This window comes from Pleurodeles waltl, chromosome 9, assembly GCF_031143425.1.
Source record: "Pleurodeles waltl isolate 20211129_DDA chromosome 9, aPleWal1.hap1.20221129, whole genome shotgun sequence".
Taxonomy (NCBI): Eukaryota; Metazoa; Chordata; class Amphibia; order Caudata; family Salamandridae; genus Pleurodeles; species Pleurodeles waltl.
In genome coordinates this window covers 309,066,796-309,089,444 of record NC_090448.1, presented here as the reverse complement: position 1 = coordinate 309,089,444, position 22,649 = coordinate 309,066,796, and the positions used below count along the sequence as shown (strand labels likewise).

The 22,649-nt window shown below is 43.0% G+C and overlaps 1 protein-coding gene across 11 annotated transcripts in view; it reads left to right on the top strand.

Annotated features, from left to right (window-relative positions):
- DCAF1 (DDB1 and CUL4 associated factor 1) overlaps positions 1-22,649 on the top strand; it is a 709,202-nt gene that overhangs the window by 121,423 nt on the left and 565,130 nt on the right. For all 11 annotated transcript variants that reach the window (XM_069206794.1, XM_069206793.1, XM_069206790.1 and 8 more), the window contains one exon: positions 1,937-2,434. In XM_069206794.1, the coding sequence (XP_069062895.1) occupies positions 1,937-2,434 (498 nt within the window). The remainder of the gene's footprint in view (positions 1-1,936; positions 2,435-22,649) is intronic.

Sequence of the window (22,649 nt, the reverse complement as noted above, 5' to 3'; positions counted from 1 at the left end):
AGGAAGCAGCTCACAGACATCAGGTGCCATGTTGGAAAGCTATGTATTGTGGGCCTCTGCTCTGTACAACTGCCAAAGTCAGTTTCTTTCCTCCTTTATAATCCACCTTTCAGTCTAGGACTCCTATCATTGCAATACTCCATTGTCTTCTTGGAGATGCATATTTTTCTTTGTGATGGACTGGAATAATTTATTTGTTTCATTGCAGACCGGGAGCAAGAGTAGAGCATGTCAATAATGCCACCATCAAGGCCACTCAGGTTAGAGACCCCTTTTTAAGAGCTGGTTGTTTTGTAATCACGATCAAACTTGCGATTGCGCATCTGTACTGAAAACCACCAAGGTAGGTTATGGTAACCATTCTGAGAGTGTTCATTTGTCCACAGCACAACCAAAGGCAAGGTGTCTCAGCTTGTGTCCAATAGTAAGGTGCCCTTAAGACACCAGAGGAAAGACTACTCTTGTCACAATTAGAGCTCACATCCCAGTAGTCCCGTAACGCCCCTTTCTCAACCATTTCCCATCTGAACTACAGTCAAGGGTCCTTGTTAATGGCCACTGCACCTTAAGAAATAGACCCTACTGATGTCGTCGCCGCCCCCCTCACCACCGGCCTAATTCACGGACCACGGACATTAAAGTGCTTGCTCAATAATACTTTGGCAATCATCCAAGCAAAATCACTTTCTCTTTCAAAGGAATTATCTTTATAACCGTGCATCTGAATAAGATATGCTGAACCAGTTTCTATGATCTAGATGTATGTAGTAAAATGTTTTTAGTTCAGATTTTTTTTTATTTCACTTGATGAGGCCATATTGCCTCTTACATATCTAAGCCAGAAGGAACATTCCCCCATCTATGTTCTAAAGTTTATTAGTCTCATAAAGAGATATCTTGCCACAAACCAAATTTAAAGTTTGGCAACCTTCATTTTAAACCTGCATTTGCTTCTGCACTACCAATGACCCTCCTTAACCTATGCCAGTTTGCTTTTTTTAATGAGAACTGCATCCATCGACGAGTACTAAAAGAGGAATGGCACATTTCAGAGAAAATTCAATTGCATTGCTTCTAATTAATCTAAAGGTTACAATAGATGGCAGTGTGCAGTCTTGGCATTCATAAACCTTTTTCTACCATATCATGTTGGCTTTTTTGGCACGAAATCTGTGTAATCCATCTACTTTTTTCATTTTGTCTCAGACTTTATGATTACCTCGGGAATTTCTAAAACCATTTCCATTGAGCTGTGCGTCTGCCATGGTGTATCTCAATTATTTTGATGGCCATTTAGAGTATTTTGCAAGAGAAGTTAATTATTTTTGGTTGCCTCATTTGGAACGTTTGCACTATATAAATAACTAGTAACAAATATAGCATAGAGTTTAAACTCTTACTCTAGGAGAATAAGGTAATCAATTTTCCTTTGAGATTTATTTCTCAGCACTTGAGCTGCAGCCAAGCATTCTTTGTTTACGGTGTATGATATAACGGCAGTTTGTTATTATTTGGATTGAGGTTTTAGGAGTTTCAACAAGTTGTTGAAAGTAGTCCTGTTTTTACGAGGGAGTCACTCTTTGGGGGGTGTCATTTCCTGATCAACTACTGCGTCTGATTCTGTTAAAGATGATCACCTTCTCCAAGTTTACCTCAACATCATCATACCTTAGTTCAAGCCTTGCAAAGCCACGATTTGAAAGCTGGTTCCTAACTTCTGTACACTTTACTAGATGGCATGGGGTATCTTCAATCTGAACTTGTGAATGCACAGAAAACGGACAAAATAGAGAAGAACAGCTCTGAAATGTTTTCCTTTGTGGGAGCTTTCTGATGTCATATTCTATTCTCATTGTCTTTGTTGTTGGAGTGGATTTGCTAATACTTGGCTGGGTTGCTACAACCTTTATCATCTATTTTCTTTTGTTTGTGGCAGGTAGCCCAGGTGCTGTCTCGGTTGCGGGACTTACAGCTGCAGGATATAGCGAACAAGGTGGAATCTAAAAAGACCAGCCCTCTGAAGGTGAACTCTGAACCCCTACTTCCTCTGGATGAAGAGGCTGTTGATATGGACTATGGGGACCTGCTCGGGGGTCGGGTCCCAGAAAATTCTTTGAACAATGTGGACCTCTCCTTTCAATTGGATTCCAGCCGCACAACAAGCAATCGTTTAAATTCTTTTGCCAAGGGTGGGGAAATTGGGTTCCGGAATAGTCGACCAGATAACGACAGGGAACACTTCCGAAAGGTCAAGCAGAAGTTGGGGTTCTCATCTTCAGAGCCAGAGAGGGTGGGCAGCGAGCTCTCCAACAGCAGCTGGTCGGAGATGTCCTTGTGGGTTATTGGCACAAACTATAGCCTGTATCCTTTGACTTCCTCTGTAGAGCAGAGATTGCTTCTGCAATACCTGACACCCTTAGGAGAATACCAAGAGGTAAGCAACACAATGCTGGTCTCTGTCTGCACTGGGGCAAATGTTCCAAAAGATGTGTCCCAAAATTGGTCACAAAGTGCACAGTGTTTTTTTTTTTGTGGCAAGTCTTGAATTTTGAAATGTAACCTATGTACTAATAGGTCTTGCAGAATTGCTAGTCTTGGGGGTTGAGTTGGAGGTGGAGTTTTGTGGAGTGTTGTAGAACTACCTAAATAATGACTTTTTCAAATGAAAAACATTTTATTTTCAACTGGTAGCACATTAATATCCAAACAGAAATATTTGCATTTTTAATTCAAAGAAAGATCGTGCATTTAACCTGCCATCAGCTCAAAACAAATAGTCAAACAATGCAAGTTAATTCACAGCCATTTACTTTTGTTGGTTTACAACTGTTTACTTTTGCTGGGTAGTTCTGGACTTTGAGTGAACCAACTAATTTTCGAACTAATCTTCTAAGTTTCTTATGTTTGTGTTTATTAATAGGTTAGAACAACTGTAGAAAAGTTTCACATGTAGCAGATTTCTGGACTTTCCCACAAAGTCCACCTTGCATTGTACTCCAAATTGCACTAGGACCACAAGACCGTGACTACTGGTTTTATTTACTTACCTTCTGTTTTGTTTCACTTGGTTTTAAGGGTGTGGCCATCCTTTATCTCTTTTATTGTTCTGAAACCCAAAGCTAAAAGCAGTGTGGGGAGACTTAATGAGCAGTTGTCTCCATTTTCATGTTTTCGTTATTTGAGAGGTTTTGACAGATTGACTGTAATTCACACATTTAGGTCTGCAATAGGTTACAAGAGATGGAGTGGTCTCGTGTTCTATCATGCCTGTTTCGAGGGGATGTGGCCTGGAAGTTATGGCTGCACTGTTTCTATTGTGTCAGACCAAGTCATATTTGCATACGCGTGCTCACTGTCTGGAGTGGCATAGTGAGAAATGACATAAAAACGACCTAAGCAATATTCAGTGGTTCTGACTTTTGCAAGTATTCTACACGTGACCTTTTGCTGCACCTCATATAATGTGAGATCACCATCCATCTAGACCGACCTATCCATTTTGTAGTCTAAAAATAGACCTTTTACCTTCTACGCAGGAGTCTGAAACCTCCCAGATAGACTGAACTTAGATCCTCCTCATAATGATTATGCCTGAGTTATGGTTTCCTCTTTTAACAGCAGTGGATCAAAGATGTAGGTCAGCAAGGCTTAGACAGGTCTTTCCCTTGATCACTGAATAGCCACCATTTATATGGCATTCCTTACTGTTGCTTGTCCTATAGTAGGGTGATTGGAGAGCTCAAATTTATTCACGTATATTGGAGGCTGTAGTTGGCAGACCTTTTGGAGAGTCATGGAAAATTACCAGACATCCCCAAAAGAGTAAATTTTACTATTCTTCAACTAATGCTGCTCATGTATCTGGACCTCGCATGGCTTACACAGGAAAGTTACTTCCCTGTAACAGTGTGTTGTATTCGGCGGTGAAAACACACTGAACTCGTTAATATATTAGTTTGCATGTTTATTAATATCCAGGCAAATAACACAGAAATCCGCCGCGTCCCTCTGCCCTTCGTCCCAGCGCGTTCAAACCGCTCTCTCCTCGAACGCTTGGGGACCGGGCAGCACGTGGCGGTCAACAATGGTATCATGGATACCCAGCCACAGAGCACAACATATTATCTCTCTCTTTTTTTTTTTTTTTTTTTTTTTTTTACAGATATAATATTCTCACTATGGAGAACACCCAACAACATACACCAAAAAAAACAATCCGTACAGAAAAACAACATAAATATATATCTTTGCACTAATACAATAACACCCCTACTACCACCAATGACATTCCATGAGAGTGAGCAGTACCCGCTTCACTACCAATGACATTCCCTGAGTTTGAATGGTACCCATTTCACTTCTAATGACATTCCCATAGTTTGAATGGTACCCATTTTTCACGGTCAGATCTCCGCAGAGTGTGAGGTTCCAACTTATTGGTGTCTGACACCCTGTGTTCATGGTTCACACGATCAGACAATTACCTATCACCCTTTTTCACACCATTGCCACTAACATCTTTGACCTTCACAACCTTCCCTGCATTCCACCACTGACCACCCTCAACCATAACATCATTACCACACACTTTCCTCACTGTCACCGGACTTCCATAGTTGGCATCCCCCTTCTTCACAAATGTCTGCAACTTGATGCGTACCACATCTCCAGGATGAATTGAGTGTTCTTTTGTAGAGTTTTTCTGATCATACCTAGCCTTCACCTTTTCTTTATTATTTTTTTTTATTTTTACCTCTCCCAACATGTCCATGTCCACTGTATCCATAAGTTTACCGGCCACAACATTTGCTAACCAAGATGGAAGAAGTCTAGACGTACTAAGTCTACCCTTGAGAAGCTCAAAAGGAGAAATTATCGTTACCGAATGTGGGGTGGCATGATAAAACCACAACATAGAGTTCACAGTCTCTTCCACATCATATTTGCTTGCTTTAGCCCACTTAATACACTCCACAACCACTCTGTTCATTCTCTCTACCAAACCATTTGTTTGTGGATGGTACAGAGAACTCTTCAAGTGTTTCACTCCAGACTCAACCAGAAACGTCGCCATTTCATTACTAACAAACTGGACCCCATTATCAGAGATTATAAACTCCGGAAACCCTTCCCTCCAAAATACCAGCTGTGGGCAAAAAAACGCACTTCTGGCCATTTACTGTAGTAGTCCATCAGGACAAATACATACCACATCTGACTTGGGAGAAAGTTGAACGGCACCACTATATCAATACCCACTTTAACCCAAGCTCTGTCTGGTATAGATATGGGTTGCAATGGTAGTTTCACAACCTTTAACCCCTTTTCAGCACTGTTACAAACAACACATCCACTCACGGCTCTTTCCACATCTTTGTCCATAGAGGGCCACCAATAATGAGCCCTGATACGTCTCTTTGTCATTGTGGTACCCAAATGCCCCATATGCGCATGGTCCCCCAGCCTTGAACAAACCTCACAAGGGGGGGTACACACTTGTCATTCCTCAATACAACACCATCTTCAATTGACAATTCATCACTCACTTTAACATACGGTTGGACCTAAGAATTCAAATTAATTTCCTTTGGCCAGCCATTGATTATGTGCTGCTTAACAATGCCCATCACTGCTCTCAGCCATCCTCCACACCTTTTCCATGCACACCTTCGATTCATCTACATCTGCTATGAAACAATCTTCCATATCATCCTCCAAGTCAATAGAACTCTGCTCGTTAATAGGTAACTGAAAGAGAAAGTCAGCTGTAAAATTTTCCTTTCCTGGAATGTACCTCACCTGGAAATTTTATTGTAACAATTTTGTGGTGAGACGTGCAATGCGGGGGGTTGTGTAGTTGATTTTGTCACCATTTAAAATGTACACCAATGGCTTATGTTCTGTTTGAATCACATAGTTCCTGCCCCAGGCATAGCTTCTAAATTTCTCACTCGCCCAGTAGCATGCCAGTAACTCTTTTTCAATTACTGAGTAGTTGAGCTCAGGTTCACGTAAAACTCTTGAGGCATAACTAATAACCTTCTCATTTTCCCCCACACCCTGGGACAACACTGTCCCCAATCCATACCTACTAGCATCCACCGTAATGATGCACAACTGGCTGGGGTCATATGGACTCAGTGTTCTAGCATCAACTTATTCATGCCTTACTTTGTCGAATGAGGTTTGGCATTCACTGTCCCATACAAACGGGACTTTGTTCTTAAGCATATTAGACAACACTTTCACTTTACTAGCATAATTGGGAATGAACCTTGAATAATATTCGCTCATGCCCATAAACAACAGTAATTCACCTTTGTCCTTGGGGGTTTGGAGATTCTAGAAATGCCTTTACCAACCCAGGCTGGGGTGTTACCCCTTTCCTGGACACACAGTGCCCCAGAAATTCAATCTCTCTCTTGAAAAATTCACATTTTTATTTTTCACACAGACACCATGTATCTGAAAAACCTTGAAAACAGATCTAATTTTATCTTTGTGGTCTTCCAAACCCCTAGCATGAATCAGAACATCATCCTGGAAAATTAGAACACCTTGGACATCACCTAACAGCTTGTGCATAATACGTTGCAAAGCTGACGCAGCAGAGGCCAATCCAAATGGCATCTTGCAAAACTGAAATGTGGCAAACAGGGAATTAAAGGCTGTGTAATGGCGCAATTCCTCATCTAACACCACCTGGTGGTAGGCAGATACTAGATCAATCTTGGAAAACCACTCAGAGCCTCTAAGTTATTCAAGCAGGTCATTGATTTTGGGTAGAGGATATGAAATTTCTTTATTGAGACTCCTCAAGTCCACACATAAACGTATGTCCCCATTCCGTTTTCGGACAACCACCAGTGGTGAAAGCCACAAACTTGACTCAATTGGCTTAATAACGCCATTCTCTTGAAGCCTGTTGATCTCAGCTATGAGATCCTCCCTCAAACTAAATGGTACAGACCTGATCTTATGTTTCACGGGAATGGCCTTATCTTTTATTTTATCCTGTGTTTGAAACCTACAATTTTTCCAAAACCCTGGGCAAAAACACCGGGACATTCATCCTCAAACGGTACCATTTCTTTTGGGTCTCCTACAACTAGAACTTGTTCTTTCGTTCTGGGCCTCAGCACCATACGAAACAACCCTTGGTGGTACCAACCCAGAATGTTCAAACCTTTGTATGCCACATAAATTTTCCCAAAAATCTTACGACCCTTGAACTCTAGACTGTCCTCTATATATCCTTCTAGATCTGTCTTCCTGCCCTCATACGAGACAGGTGATCTATCCAGTGGAAACAATTTTCTATCACCCCACGTGTTGTGGAACAATTCAGACAGACCACTTTACTCCTACCTGAATATCCACCAGGGGATCGATACATTGGTTCTGGTCTCTAACTCCCAAAACATCATCTGTGACCACAACAATCATGTCCTGAAATGCCTTTGCTAAAAGTTCCTCCCTGTTGCCATCCTCTTCTTCCACTACACTGCTTACTTTGGCTTGCTTATTGGTCATCGATTGACAAACCTTCGCAAAATGACCTAGTTTACCACATTTTCTACGCACAACATTTTTCGCTGGACAACTTTTGCCATCCTTGAAGTGGGGTGCATACCCACATCTCTTCGTTCGAACACCTAAAAAAAGGGTTGTCAGATTTCTTCAGTTCACCTTTCTTAACCACCCCTGTCTTTGCAACAACATTAACTTGAAGAGGTTCCGTGTCTTTCGCACCAGCAGTAGCTGTGAGTTCCTTCAGAGAAATCTGCACCAGTTCAATACTCTTGGCTATTTTGATGACATCTTCCAACGTTGGATTCCTCATGCTCAACAGCTTTTGCTGAATATACTTGTCCGAGCAATGGCCAATAAACTGGTCCATTATCAACTGGTCTTGAAAATCTCTAAATTCTCACTTGGAAGACAATTGTCTAAGCGCACTGATGTATGTGTCGACAGCTTCACTTTGGAGTTGCCAACGCTTTAAAAATTTGTGCTGCATAACTACCAGACTTGGTAGTACATCGAACCTTGTGGATAATTTCTTTGTAGCAACTTGATAGTCATCAAGCTCTTCCTCAATCTGCACCACATCTGGTAGGTGTTCAAAGATCTCTCTTCCTTGATATCACAGAGAATGTAGTAGTAGTAAACACTTTTTCCTTTCTGGTCTGAAACGAGAGGCCCCTATGGCCTCAAGGTAAGTCTCGAATCCATCAAACCATTGCCTCCATGGGATGGCGGGCGCACCTGGCGACTCTAGGAAAGGTGGTGGAGGATTAACCGACTGTATTGTTCAACCAGGGTAACAGCAGTTACAAGTAAACCTTTTTCCAGTTTCTCAAATAGAAATAAATATTGTATTTTCCTGTGAAAAACAAAACTTTCATGAAACACTAATTGGTGAGTGTTCTATCTGTACCACTGTACAGTCCAACCAGTGATAATGCTGTTAATTCTTCAATTGTGTTTTAAACTGGAGACACATCCAAGATGGCCCCTGTAAAAGCCATGCCCAGCTTGTGAAATACTGTTTTTAGCTGTTACCACTGCCTCCCAAAATCATGTCCTTTCATTCACCTTACCGCACCAATCACAGAGCTCCCAGTATTCAATTGTTTCTTGTCGGAAGTCCAGGGAGCAGAGACGCGTCAAGAAAGAAGCCATAAAATGTGCCCTCACCTTCGTACAAAGTAAGAACTGTGTGGGTAAAGTTGTGGCGGCCTCCTGGCCCCTCGTCGCCAAAAATGTTGTTGTATTTGGCGGTGAAAACACACTGAACGCGTTAATATATTAGTTTGCGTGTTTATTAATATCCAGGCGTATAACACAGAAAGCCGCTTCTGACGCATCCCTCTGCCCTCCGTCCCAACTCGTTCAAACCGCTCTCTCCTCGAACACTCGGGACCGGGCAGCAGTAGACTGTCAACAACCGTATCATGGATACCCAGCCACAGAGCACAACACAGTGCTTATCCAGGATCCCTCTAGGTTCATAATCTTGGAGTTGTTCCCAGCCCCCATGCTTGATTTCAAAAACCTAATGCAGAATCTTAAGATTTTTTTCCGTTTTGTTTGTACTGTTAATTTTTTCTCTGAAAAGTAGAGACTTGGAGCAAACACAGTACTTGACATCAGTCCAAAAACAAATTAGTTGTGGGCCACCTTTAATAATAAACCACCAAGATGGATTTGAGTACTAAAAGCCTTGTGCATGTTCCAAGTAACTATTTTGTGGTTTAAGTTAATTGTTACACTCCTACAACTACAAAGTGCAGCAAACCTTCCACAAGATTCCGAAGACCCAATAGCATTTTTAGAAATAGACCACAAAAGTAATGTTTTGATTTATTGCACCAGTGACAAAGTGTGTCAAAACTGATACAACATCATTCTCATCCTGGCAATTCTCCAAGGTTACCTAAATCTGACTGTGCCACCTTACGACCTCATCTAACGTTTCCCTCTCGGATTCCTCTTATGGAAAAGTAAAGGTTAAGCAGTAGTTCAATGAGTTGTAGTTTTCACTACAATGCATATCTAGCCAATGGTGTTTGGTCACTTTTGAAACTCTTCCTGTCACTGGAAGTAATCATGATGGATTCAGGTCCACTCCTTCACCTTGGCAAGTTAATTTACAAAAGGCCAAAAGTACCTAACCTTTCACACTGATGGGGGTGATAGTTTGCTGGATCTCTCCTGGAGCCTTTTTCACAGAAATGGTCTCTTTTTCAGAGCCATGTTTTGTAACGGGGGCTCACTGGAATAGGTTGTGTATCTGGAATTAAATGTACAAACCCTAAGTCTATAAGCTGACCTTAACCAAATCAGTTGGGATTTCGCAAAGCCATGACCTTAAATGTATTCTTGCTTCAAGTAGCACATTTGACGTCTCTAATTGTGATCACTAAGAGATCCGTTTCCAGTTTAGGCAATGTGGATATAGGAAAGGCATTACCAAAGAGCCACACGATGTAGAGCAGAGAAGTGTGAGGAGCCTTGTCATTGAATGATGTGGGCCCCTGTCTGCCGTCTTCATTTTTGGTGCCTTGTTAAAATATGTCCTGATAATCTCTTTTCCTGTGACTTGATAACATCCGTCAATTTGGCCCATTGGTCGTTTTCACCTTCCTTCTCGTTAGAGTGAAGCAAATCTTTGTAACATTTCCCCGTTACTGAGATCTCTAAATTATGCTTGTTTGCTCCATTTCTAATTCAAAAAGGAGCACGTTGGTGTGCTCTTACTTTCATACCAGAAATATAATTTTGCCTAAAGGCCATGACTTATAGAAAGATGACTGCTTCTTATACATTAGTTATTTTTTTTCATTAGTTTCCCTCCATCGTCAGTTAACAGCTGGTACGATCAGGGGAAGTGGAAAGAAACTTAAAGATTAAACACTAAGACCAGATGGTCATGAGCTCTAACATCATGACTTAAGATCATTATATGGGTCACTAAATGGCAGTCCTGCATGTTGACTAAAATATGTTCTATCTCTGCATGGATCTATAAGTCTGTTTTGATATCCTATATGTAGATGTTCTGCATTGCAGGCTTGGAGTCCTTAAAGGAGGCTAATAGAAACTAGCTGTGGTGCAGTCTTAGTCAAACCACCCTCATGATAGTTCCCATCTTTCTGGGTTATTTACCTTCTGTACGGCGTTGATACAGGTGACAGCTCTGGCCATGAGAAAAGGAGTAGCATTTGGAATGACTTGTTAACATTCTACCCCTCTGTACACTCAAGTCCCTTAGGTACTTTGGTTCCACTATTTTGTGTGTGACAAGCCTGAGATAAATTCCAAATATTGAACTCCGGTTGTGAACATAAGTCCCAGCAATGTTTGGGTTCTATCTGCTCAGCTTTTCCTAGTAAGTTAGTAAGATGTGCTGCATAAATGAAAAAAAAAGACAGCCCTTACATCCTTGTTCTCTCCTCATTCCCTGGTACAAAAAGAGAGGACAGGTACGGATAAAGGGATGGGTGTCTGGAAGGAGAGACTGTACTTGCAGTCATATGATCTCATCCTCGATCAACCCATTGGTTGGGGGAAGAGCAGGAAGCAAAAAGGAATCTGTACCGTCTACACCATAATTAATTGGTCTCATTGAGATAGGCGTGCTTTGTCCTATATGAAGAGCTGATAGCCAGAAAGCTTGTAAAATATGAAGCAAACAGAAATCAGACACTGAGAAACGACACTTTGTTTGTTTTACTGTGGCACTTGAGTTGAAAATCGCAGGTGTAAGCTCCTCAGCTGATTTTGTGAGAAATGTGTGGTTCACAAAATCACTAAGAACTGTGAAGTCTGCTAGGACACCTTTTAGGATGTATACAGACAAATATGCAGTTTGAACCTCTTCTAGAATAACATTATTTGCATTATTCTGGCATCAGCTGGTTGTGTCCAGAAATATTTGAGAATATACATTTTGTGTCCTTTATGTTGAACATAGAGCCGCAATGGCTCTGTGCCTCCATTTTCTGAATAATTTTTTTTAGCTGTTGGAGTCAGAAGTGAAAAATACTCCTCCTCACAGTTGCTCTACAGTGGAAAAAATCAAGAAAAGGACATTGTAACAGCGATGCCCATTGAAATAAAACAAAGACATCTGAAAGGACAGTTGCTTTTTCTTATGGCCCTCAACGTTAGGAGAAAGTAACCCTTAAGTGGAGTTTATAGTCTTTGGATCCTTTCAGTACCTTACATAAATGTCCCAGTCAGAATAATTAACATCTTCTGACATTGAGACCACATTTCTGTCTGAAGCAGTGACAAAGGACGAGCATAATGTATAAAAATACTCTATGAAACAAAGAACCTTGCAAAGTCCATTTTACAGCTCCCATTCAAAACGAGTGGTGGTGGCGAGGGAAGGGGGACGAGGATAGGGAGTGAGTCACATATAGCATAATGTGATTAGATGCAAAGGTGTGGTGGTGGTTGTAGTGCTGGTGGCGGTAGCTTCCTATCTGCCAGACAATCCAAAACTGTGTAGTCTCCATGCATCCATCAATATCACCCTGAATTGTGCAAAAGGGGTGCTCTCGCTATACCTCATAGCTTACCCTAGAATATTGTAGCTCTCCCGTCAGGTGGGTCGGGTGTCAAAAAGCATTCATGAATCAGGAGCTGTTACTGGTTTCAGGAAGAAGTCCCAGATAGTGTCTGTAGGAAGCTGGCATGGTGTGTGATGGGTACCTAAGGTACTTACACTTTATACTAGGTCCATGTATCCCCCTATTAGTGTAGTGCAGGTAGTGTCTAGAAGCCAGGCTGTATAGAGGTAGCTGTGGATGAGCAGCCAAGGCTTATCTAGGAGACCTGCAAAGCTCATGCAGTACCACTTTAGTCACACAGCGCTTAAACACACATGAAAGAAAACACTCAGTGTTACGAAAATAAAGGGTCTTTATTACAGTAACAATACAAAAAATACTAGATAGGCAGTGATCCAACAGGAGGTAAATAAACACACAAAACATGTACACCAGTAATCACAAATAGGCATAAATAGCAATGGAAACAGTGCAATAACAAATAGACAATAGTGACCCTAGAGGGAGCCCAAACCATATACTAAAAAAATGTAATGTGAATGCGGACCCCCACCTAGGTAAGTGGGATCTGTAGGGGGGAGCTGGGAGAACTAGGCAACTTCAAAGGTAAGCACCACAGTGCCCCTCAGCGACCAGGAAGAAAGGAGTAAGCTACTGGAATTTCCACAAACCCCTAAAAGGAAGGAAAATAAGGATAATGCAACACCCTGACAAGACTGCAAGAAACCAGCTGTGGATTCCTGAAGAGAAAGACCTAAAAAAGAAGGGGACCAAGTCCAGAAGTCGCAGAAGTGTCCGGTTGTGGCAGGAGCATCCCCCACCTGTGGTTGCAGGAGTTGGTCAACGGTAGGACCAAGACAGTCAGTGATGCAGTCCTGGAATTGGTGAAAGTTGCTGGAAGATGCAGTCGACATCCCACGCCAGATGGAAAATTGACGCCTGTCTGTGGCGTGAAAAGACACCAACAAGCCTTGGCAAAGGCAATGGACGCAGTAGACAAAAAGTGGAGCTGCTTGGGACCAGCAAGGGGCTCTAGGGGGCTTTCAGTAGGGCAGGGAGTCCACAGAAGAAAAGGCAGCCCCCACTGAGGACCCACTGGAAGAGAGCCCAGGAGTCGCAGAGGAGCCCACACAGCACAGCTGACGAAGGGTCCCACGCCGTAGGAGAAGCGGGAGAAGCACACAGAGAGCTGTGCGTCGCCAGGAAGAATGCACAGAGCCTGAAGCTCCCTTGGAGGAGATGCCAACACACCTTGGTAGCTGCAAGAGACGCAGTGCACTGGGGTTCCTGTCCTGCATGGGAAGGCAAGGGCTTACCTCCACCAAAGTTGGACAGCTGGTAGAGAGGACCAAGGGGGGGCCATTGCAGAGCACTACCCGTGATGCAGGATCCATGCAGCTCAGGATGAGATGAGATCCACGCAGCCAGTCATAGTTGCAGTTGGTGCCTGCATATGCAGGGGAGTGACTCCAACGGAGATTCCTTCTTCCTTCTTGTGCAGACTGAAGACTTGTCGTCCTCAGAGGATGCACAGCCGGGTAAATGTTGCAGAAGCTGGAAGGAGGCGTGGAAACAATGTTGCAAGCAGAGTCTTGGTCCGTGGATGGATATTGTCAGTTCCTGGAGAGTTCAGTTGCAGTTCCAGTGGCCAGAAGTCGAAGTAGAGGTTGCCAAGGAATCTTGCTGGAATCTTGCAAGCCGAATCTGAGGACCCACCCAAAAGGGAGACTCTAAATTACCCTGGAAGGAAGATTGGTCACCTAGCTAGGTGACCATCTATCAGGAGGGGCTCTGACGTCACCAGCCTGACTTGGCCACTCAGATCCTCCCAGAGGCCTCTGCCCACCTTTGATTTAAGATGGCAGAATTAAGGGACCCTCTGGAGGAGCTCTGGGCACCACCCCTGGGGTGGTGATGGACAGGGGGGTGGTTACTTCCCTTTCCATTATCCAGTTTTGTGCCAGAGCAGGGACTGGAGGTCCCTGAACTGGTGCAGACTGGCTTATGCAAGGAGGGCACCAAATGTGCCCTTCAAAGCATGCCAGTGGCTTGGGGAGGCTCCCCCTCCCAAGCAATGTTATACCCATTTCCGAAGGGAGGGAGTGTTGTCTCTCTCTCTCCCAAAGGAAATCCTTTGTTCTGCCTTCCTGGGTTTGAGCTGTTCAAGCAGCAGGAGGGCAGGAACCCATCTGAGGGGTGGCAGCAGCTTAAGCTGCCCTGAATACCCCAGAAAGTTGGTAGGAGCAATGCCGGGAGTCCTCTAAGGAGCCCCAGGAGTGCGTGGAGTCATACTTCTAATACTGGCAACTGTATTGGGGTATGAGTCCGACATGTTTGATACCAAACATGCCTAGGTTCGGAGCAGCTGGACATAGGTGGTTACATATGTCCAGTACGCGTGTAAAATGTCATCCCCACACTCATTAAGTCCATGAGAATAGAGCTGGAGTTTGTGGGGGCACCTGTGCTCATGCAGGGGTGCTCTCACACACAGGTACCTAAACCCTGCCCTCTGGGCTAGGAGGGCTTACAATAGGGGTGACTTACATTGACCTGGTGCAGTGACCTATAGTGAAAAGAGTGCATGCATACCTTTCACATAGGCTGCAATGGCAAGCCTGCAGATACACTTTGCATGGGCTTCCATGGGTGACATAATACATGCTGCAGCCCATGGGGGACCCCTGGTGCTCCAGTGCCCTGTGTACCGTATACTAGGGACTTACAAGGGGGCTCCAGTATGGCAAATGTGGGGTGTATGTGGTCCAAACATCCACATTTAAAGGGAGAGAGCATAATCACTGGGGTCCTGGTTAACAGGGGTCCCAGTGAACACAGTCAAAACACACTGACATCAGGCAAAAAGTGGGGGTAACCATGCTAAAAAGAAGTTACTTTCCTACAGTATCAAACACAGCTAGTTGGTCATTAGGTTTATAGATCACCTGTTCACATTCCGCTAGCCTAGATTACTTGGTCAGACATCACTGGGGGGTAGTGATGTTCTATGTCCAATGCCTCAGGATGCATTCTTTTGCAGTCTCTAGGGCTGTTGCTAGCCGTCTCTGACTATACTACATAGTCGGACATGTTATGGAGTAATGCAAGATGTATTGATGGGCGGACTTGTATTGCTGTGCGATCCTGTGCTGCTTATAGTATGACTCAATCTGAAGTGAGGGGAATTGCTATAGTATATGAGGTAGGTTCCAGCCCCCCATCTGGTACATAGGGGTCCGGTACCAGTTATGCAGCACCTTCAAGTAGGCAAATTTTAGTTTAGATTACTAGAGTAGTACATTATGCATGCACAGAAGGTCAGCCCAGTCCTCGAAGTTATAATCTTTATGAAAGAGTAAGTGCCATAGGGCTATGTTTTTCTCTGCACTGGGGAATGAATATATATAATCTATAAGCAAATTGTAGAAGCCTGAAACTACTGTTTTGTGGTCCCAACCCCATATCCTCTAGGTAGCATTGTATGGGTGTTAGTGAGATACCTGTCTCATCAGAGTTTCCATGTTTACTTAAGAAGTGTTTCAGTAGATTGTATTTTCGTTGTCGGAGATGCGCTAAACTGAATTCTGGCTGAAAGCCTTGGTAGGACTTATACATATTTAGCTGTTCTTTTCTTGAGATCCCCAGATAATTATCACTCTTCCTCGGAAACAGAATGATTCTCCCCTAATACATATTACACTACTGGCCCATATTGGTGCCAGTCTGTGATGCCACAGATGAAGTTTTAGCAGGTTGTATGCCAGTTTCCAAGTATGTAACATGGTAATGATCATCAGATTGTCAGACTGTGGCATAAGTGATCCAAGTCTGTAGAAGACCGCCATGAATCAGGACATTTTAGTATGCCTCAGTTTGGTGAGTAAAACCTCTCCATTTTTAGTCTGGGTCGTACGCGTCCCCTAAAAGTATTACTTATTGACTGCATCTGTCTGAGCCAGAAGTGATTTGCTGATCAGCATTGAGAGTATTCCAAATGCATAGTTGAAATCGGGGCCATTTTAACAGCTTGTAGTCGACCCCACAGGTATCACTGCAGGGCAGACCAGCGGGTTAAGTTAGCTGGGCCTTATCCAATGGAGGGATATATTTCCATCTACCATGTAGTTCAGGCGAAGATGATTCCAAAAAATCTTATTCCTTTTGGCCCCCATCTACAGTTATAGTCGGCAACACTGGCCCAGCTTGAACACAGTGACATGGGCATGACATCACAATTACACCAGGTAATTTTATAGCCTGGGAATCTTGAAAAAGTATGCAGTATTTCCTTAATGGTGAGGAGTGTTTCTTTGGGATTGATGACAGAAGTAGATTTACCATAACCATAATGATACTAACCCCATGGATCTCAGATGACTGCTGAAATGTAATGGGAAGTTGTTCTAGTGCCAGCAGTAATAGTGGTGCGAGAAGACAGCCTGCGTGAGGTAGATCATGAACGACATGACTTTACCAAGTCTATTGGCTGGGAGTTTAGCCAAAATCTTGACATCCCCGTTGAGGGAGAAGGACCTACAGGTCCCGCAGTCAGTGGCTTTTTAGTGAACAGCCTTGAGATGCGTGAAAGGAAGTCTGTTTTTTAACACATATATGGAGCCCAATATGAGAGCATGCCCCAAGGATTTGATTTTCATATTTGCCCTCTTAGTTGGTCCACATTCTTAGCAGTTTGTTGGGAAAGAGGATGTTTAGGAGTATAGCAAACCCACGTTTCTTTGAAGCGCCAGCTGGTCTGTGCTGGTCCCGAGTCTTCGGAGTCAGTCAGCTGCTGTTAACTACCTCACCCACCCAATTCCTTCTCATTTTTACTGCCTGTTCAGGTGATAAGTAGGTCGCCTGGGCTAGCGCTGTCTGCTTGTTTGTGTCAAAGTACGTCAGGACTTTTTGGAGTGTGAAATAACTATTAAGTCTGTTGATGTTTAACAACAAAACATTGAGGGGAGTCTTGGGTTGTGTTCATATGGAACACTGGCCTCCAGGAGTTTAAGTGCGCAAATCAAGATGCCTATAGAGGTTATGTATGCTTAATGGGATTAGGAACCTTTCCAGTTGCCAAAAACTAGATGTGCCGGTGGAGAACATTGAGATGTTCTAGATGTCCGGCTAGGCGCCCCAAAGAACAGGGAGGAACAGGAAAGGATCAGGAGGGAAGAAGGAGAAACCTGAACCTTTCACGTGTGGGTCTAACCGCAGACCGTGGGGGCCTCCGGGGGCCTAAGTGTAGCAAGTACGGTAATGTGCGGGGAATCAGTATAGTGAGTAGGTTACACATAGTATGCAGCGCTTTAGTAGGCCTGTTATGCTTGGTGAGAAGGTCAGCCTTCTGGGGAAGATGGGGGTGGAAAAGCAGAGGTTTGGGAAAGCAAATTGGTCATCCTAGGAGGGTGACAGGGTAAATGTCCTGTGGTGGGAGCCCATGCAACTGGTACGAGTAGGGACAGAAAGTATGATATAATATAGTAATAATAATATCCCTTATCTTAGCTACAAAAATGAGTATTAAACATTTGGTCTCCCCAGACGGGTGGCTGGTGATCAGGAAAGTCCAAGTACGTTCTTTGCATTGGCATATTGTCTAACTTTCAATAGCAAGTGGGATTTGTCTCTTCCTGGGGTTAGTGATTCTACCACTCTGTTGAGCCCGCCCTATTTGATTTCTTACGGGCAGTTGCCCTGTGCTTGCTGAGAGTACATTCCTTGCTGTCCATGCGTTTTGTGGCGATTGCCTTCAAGCTGTCCTATAGCTTCTGAAGGCTCTGCCCCATGAGTGTGAGACCTTCGGATTTCAAACAATCCTCCAGTGCACCTGTCTGAAAGAATTCTGTTGCCGGCCTGTGTGAGTTATTATTAGCATGGCTGTGGGATCAAGGAGACCATACTTGATTATATGTTGGCGCAACCATTGGTGTCTGACTGAAAACGTTTTCCTTTTTATTACCATATAATGTGAGAAGTCAGCTGTAATACGATTCTGTTGTCATTCCAGTGTGAATGGGTCCATATGCTTCTCAGCTGTCTGTAGTATTAAGCTTACCAAATTGTGTCTGGTGAGGCATGCTGTGATCCCATGAGTTGGGGAGTGTGCTGCCATATGGTGAGTATGAAACCTATGCACTCTTAGATTTCTAGCAGGTCTTTGAAGTGGTTGCCCAGCAGTGACTACAGGATGGACTGTAGGACCGCCAACATGTTGTCACCTTCAGCCCCTTCCTTGAACACGTGTGTATGAACATTGTTCTTCTGGAACAGTCCTGTAAATCAGTAACCTTTTGTTTAAAGCGCCAGACCTCTGAATCCCAGCCAGGTTGTTGGGTTTGCCATTTGTCCAAACCGTCTAGCTGTCGATCTGTGGCATCCAGTCTGTTGTGTATTGCTTCAAAATCAGTTTGCAGCAATTTTATTTCTGAGGAGAGCTCAGAAATCATGACATTGAAACTCTGCTTTAACCAAACCCATTATTTCCTTGAACTGTATCTAGCTCCATTTCTGTAGGTGAGTTCTGTTTGGAGTCTGGTCCTTGTTATTCCAGCTAAGGTCCCCGAGAATGTAAATGGTCGACATGTTTTGGAGATAGACATAAAGATGCCAGCTGTGAAAGAGGCTCTGGGCACAAGTTGAAAGTCAGAACAGCAGTGCATTGTACACCTGTGAGGTTATATCTCCGGTAAGTTATTCTGCTGTGGGAACTGCGTGGTTGATAGAGCCTCAGCCCAACAGGAAAGTATCAAACCTCTTGGCGGAGGCATATAGATACTAGAGTGTGGACAGCTTGTTTGATGAACAGTAGGCCAGGGGATGGTGAGTTTCGTGGCAAGCCTCAAAGTATTGGATGGGATTCCTTGGAGGGCCTGTCGAGGGGTGGCCCTCTTTGCTTCATGCGATGCCGTCCAAAGTTACAAAATCCACCCCAAGTTTAATGTCCAAAGCCCTTTTGAGCATCCCAGTCATCGGAGTAAAATTACAAAACTGCCATCTTTTTCCGTGGTTAGGCTGCCCTCCAGAGGAAAGTGGTTTAAAATTTTTCTCGAAGTGCCATTAAAATACGCATATAATTAGATGGTCAGAAGAGTTTCAGCCTTTAGGCCATAAGTCTGAAACTTAAAAAGTTTGCCCTCCATTCACCCTAAAAAACTTAAAGACAGTGGAAAAGTGGTGGGCATGCTATGCCAGCGCCATGGCAAACGAGCAGAGCTAGGCTGAATGCCACCTGTCTAACAAGGAAGGCTCAGTTATCATGGAGGGGTACAAGGGAGGCACAGAAACAACCATTTCATGAGTTTGCCTGACAAAGACATGGCTCCAGTAGACCTGGACATACCTGAAACACGACTAAAAGAAATTCTTTGAACAAAGAGGAAGCAAAGGTATTTGGAGCCAAAGATTTCAGACCGCATGGCCAACGCAAAACCTTTGATGTCGAAAACTTCCCGATTGAAAAGCATAAAGACTGAGTAAACAGACTGGAAAGAAAAGACCAACGCACCAAGGAAGCCTAAACCATCTCCTTATTTTAGGAGGAGGCTCGAGACCAGAAAAGACTAATGACAGAAAGTACAAAAAGCCCAACTCAAGAAGAAAACTGTTAAAACATTCACTGAGCAAAAGCAGACTCGTTTAAAAAAAACTGAAGCATAAGTTCAAGGCCGAAATTACTGCTTTTCTGCATAAGAAGAAAGAAAATACCAACAAAGTCTGTCCACTGAGGCAGAAATGAAAGGGTAAAACTCATACCTCATTCCCCAGAAGCAGAGACATGTACACACATCTAGATTTCAAATAAACGATCAAGATACGAAACTCAATGTGAGGAAACGCTGAACTCGGATAAGAACGTACGAAAGCATGTAGGTGCTGAATCCCTGCAACAAGAGATAGAGGCATTACCATCTAATACTCCTCTTGAGGAGATGCATTTTTATTCCCCGTGTTGTGACAAGAACAGCCGACAGATCAGGTATTCGATCAGAGGAAGAAGTGGATGAATCATGGTTCCTTGTCGAGACCTTCTTTTTAGCATTGGGAGGAAATTATGTTTGCAGTGTACTTACTGTTTTGTAGCAGGCTATCGAGGTATTCAGGAAGGCAGCCACTTGACCAGTTCTTACCGCTAGATTGGGGAAGTGCTAGCCTTCTCCCCTAGATTCACCATGCATTAAAGCTCACACTGAAGCAGATTAACTAATAGTTGAAGCAGCCAGGAAAATAATCAGTAATATAAAAATTACTGAGCCCTACTTTGTGGGCTCAGCAAAATGCTATATGCTATTGTGAAGAAAATGGAGAAGGTAGTAGCGACTCAGTATCACTTATACTGTTGCTGTTCTCCCTAGTATGCCCACTAACAATGGAAGGACATAGAGGAATTGCTTTAACACCTCCACGAAGAGCTCCAGAAGAGGGCAAAGGAATTGGTTACGGACCAGAAAACAATATCTAGTATGCCTTTAAAATCTTCACTGGACTCTGCAGATGCAGCCAGCATCCAACTGTGTACAGGGATGATGTGCATATCTGCATTCAGACTAGAGTTACAAAGTAATATAATTACGAGCCCATTTACCATAAAGAAACTATTTGCAAGTACTGTGGGTTGAATCCATGGCTAAATTGAATAAGGTAACAGACTTGTTTAGAGCTATATAAGACTTAAAAACAAGGGGAACTTTAAGCCCTAAACAGGGAAATAACTGAAACGTCCACTTTGTGCAAACGTAATCTGCCCAAAGTCAAAATACATCACAGGTTATCTTACAATGGCACCAAGGCTCACCATCAATCCGGTCTCATTTATTAAGAGCCAGGGAAAGCAATTGACTATCCTTCGCTATCATTTTACCCTGTAATGCACAACACCTACGGGGGCCATAATTCAAGATCTCCTCCCAAAATGGTTAAATGAGTTTTAAATGTCATCAAACATCGATTTCAAACTACATAGAATTGGAGGGCAAAACCAATCCTGCACAAAAGACAAACATGCAAGTCAACTAAAGGTTATTGTAATAAATAAAGTAGATTAACTCTTTCAAAAGTAAGATTTAGAAACTGCTGTGTACAGAACAGTCGTGTATACAGTGCATTATTGCCTCCTAGCAAAACAAAACCTAACAAGACAATACTGGCCTTCACTTACTTTTAACCTCTTAGCTGCTGTGCCTTTTCTCCCCCCAGTGCAGAGCCCTTTATTGGTTATTTGGGGTACTGTGCGCTTAGTACTCCATTACTTTTGTTTCCACATAAAGTATCCATGCCAAATTTGCATCCCTTTTTTCCAACAGCCTGGGGATTCTAAAGGCACACAGGACCCCTGCGGGGAACGAGAAAAGTGACAAAAAATAGCTAAATATTGACTACATTGAGAAAAATAGGGAAAAAGTGCTCCAGATAAGTGTCTGTTTTTCCCTAAACATGGTATCGGTGAACGGTTTGCTGTACCAAAGTCATCATATTCCCAGCTTTCAGGAACATGGAAAGCTGAATGAAAAAACTTAGTTTTGTACCACAGTTTTGGCAATTTTCAAAGAGGAAACCCATTTTTCTTGTTTTTTGGGCTCTCAACCTACTTCCAGTTTGTGCTGGAAACCAGTGTGAAGCCCATGGGTGATCCAGGAAAACTATTGATTTCTGTAAAGTAGACAAAATTCCAAATTCAGCAAATGGTTATATGTATAAATCCCTTTTGGTTTTCCCAAAGAAAATAGCTGTTGAAATAAAGAAATAACTGCTGTTTGTGAAAACATTTTCATCTCTAACTTTGTCACAATGAACGATTTACAAAAGAAATATACCATTACTTCCGCTAGACCCTTTTGGTTGCAGGAATATATATAATTTTTAGGTTCTCCAAGAACCAAAGTGCTCAAAGCCAAGAATTGAGCTGCACCGTACAATGTTTTTTCATTAAGTACCTAGTGTAGTCTGATTCATATAGTGGAAATAGGCAGAGTGAAAAATGGGTATCAAGGAAACATTTCTATTTCTAAAATGGGCCCAAGAGAGAGAGTTTAGTAGCAGTGGTTATTTGTACATCTCTGAATTTGTGGGTAACTGTACTGGCATATGATTTAGAGGGTATTATTCAAAATATCGTTCTTATATACTAGCTTACATTTGAAAGGCACAGATGCAGCAAAATCCATTTGTTAATAGCAGATGTTCTACTATTTTATGCTCCCACAAGTCTTCCGGTAAAAATGGTACTTGACTTGTGTGGGTAGGCCTCATGTCCGCAACAGGAAACATCCCAAAACGCAACATGGACGCATGCCGTTTTTCCACTGAAAACAGACTCTTTTATTCCAGTGTGGGTAGCTGTAGTTTAACCCTAGCTCAGCAGGTACCTAGGGAAACCTTGCCAATCTGTGCAGGTTTTGAAAACTAGACACCCAGGGATAACCTGGGGTGAGCTGACTTGCATGGGTCTCACCAGGTTTGTTTTAACCAAAATCTCTTGCAAACCTCAAATTTGACTAGAAAATGCAATTTCCTCACATTCCTGTGATAGAAAGTTCTGGAATCTGCGGGGGAGCAATGCATGATTTCGGC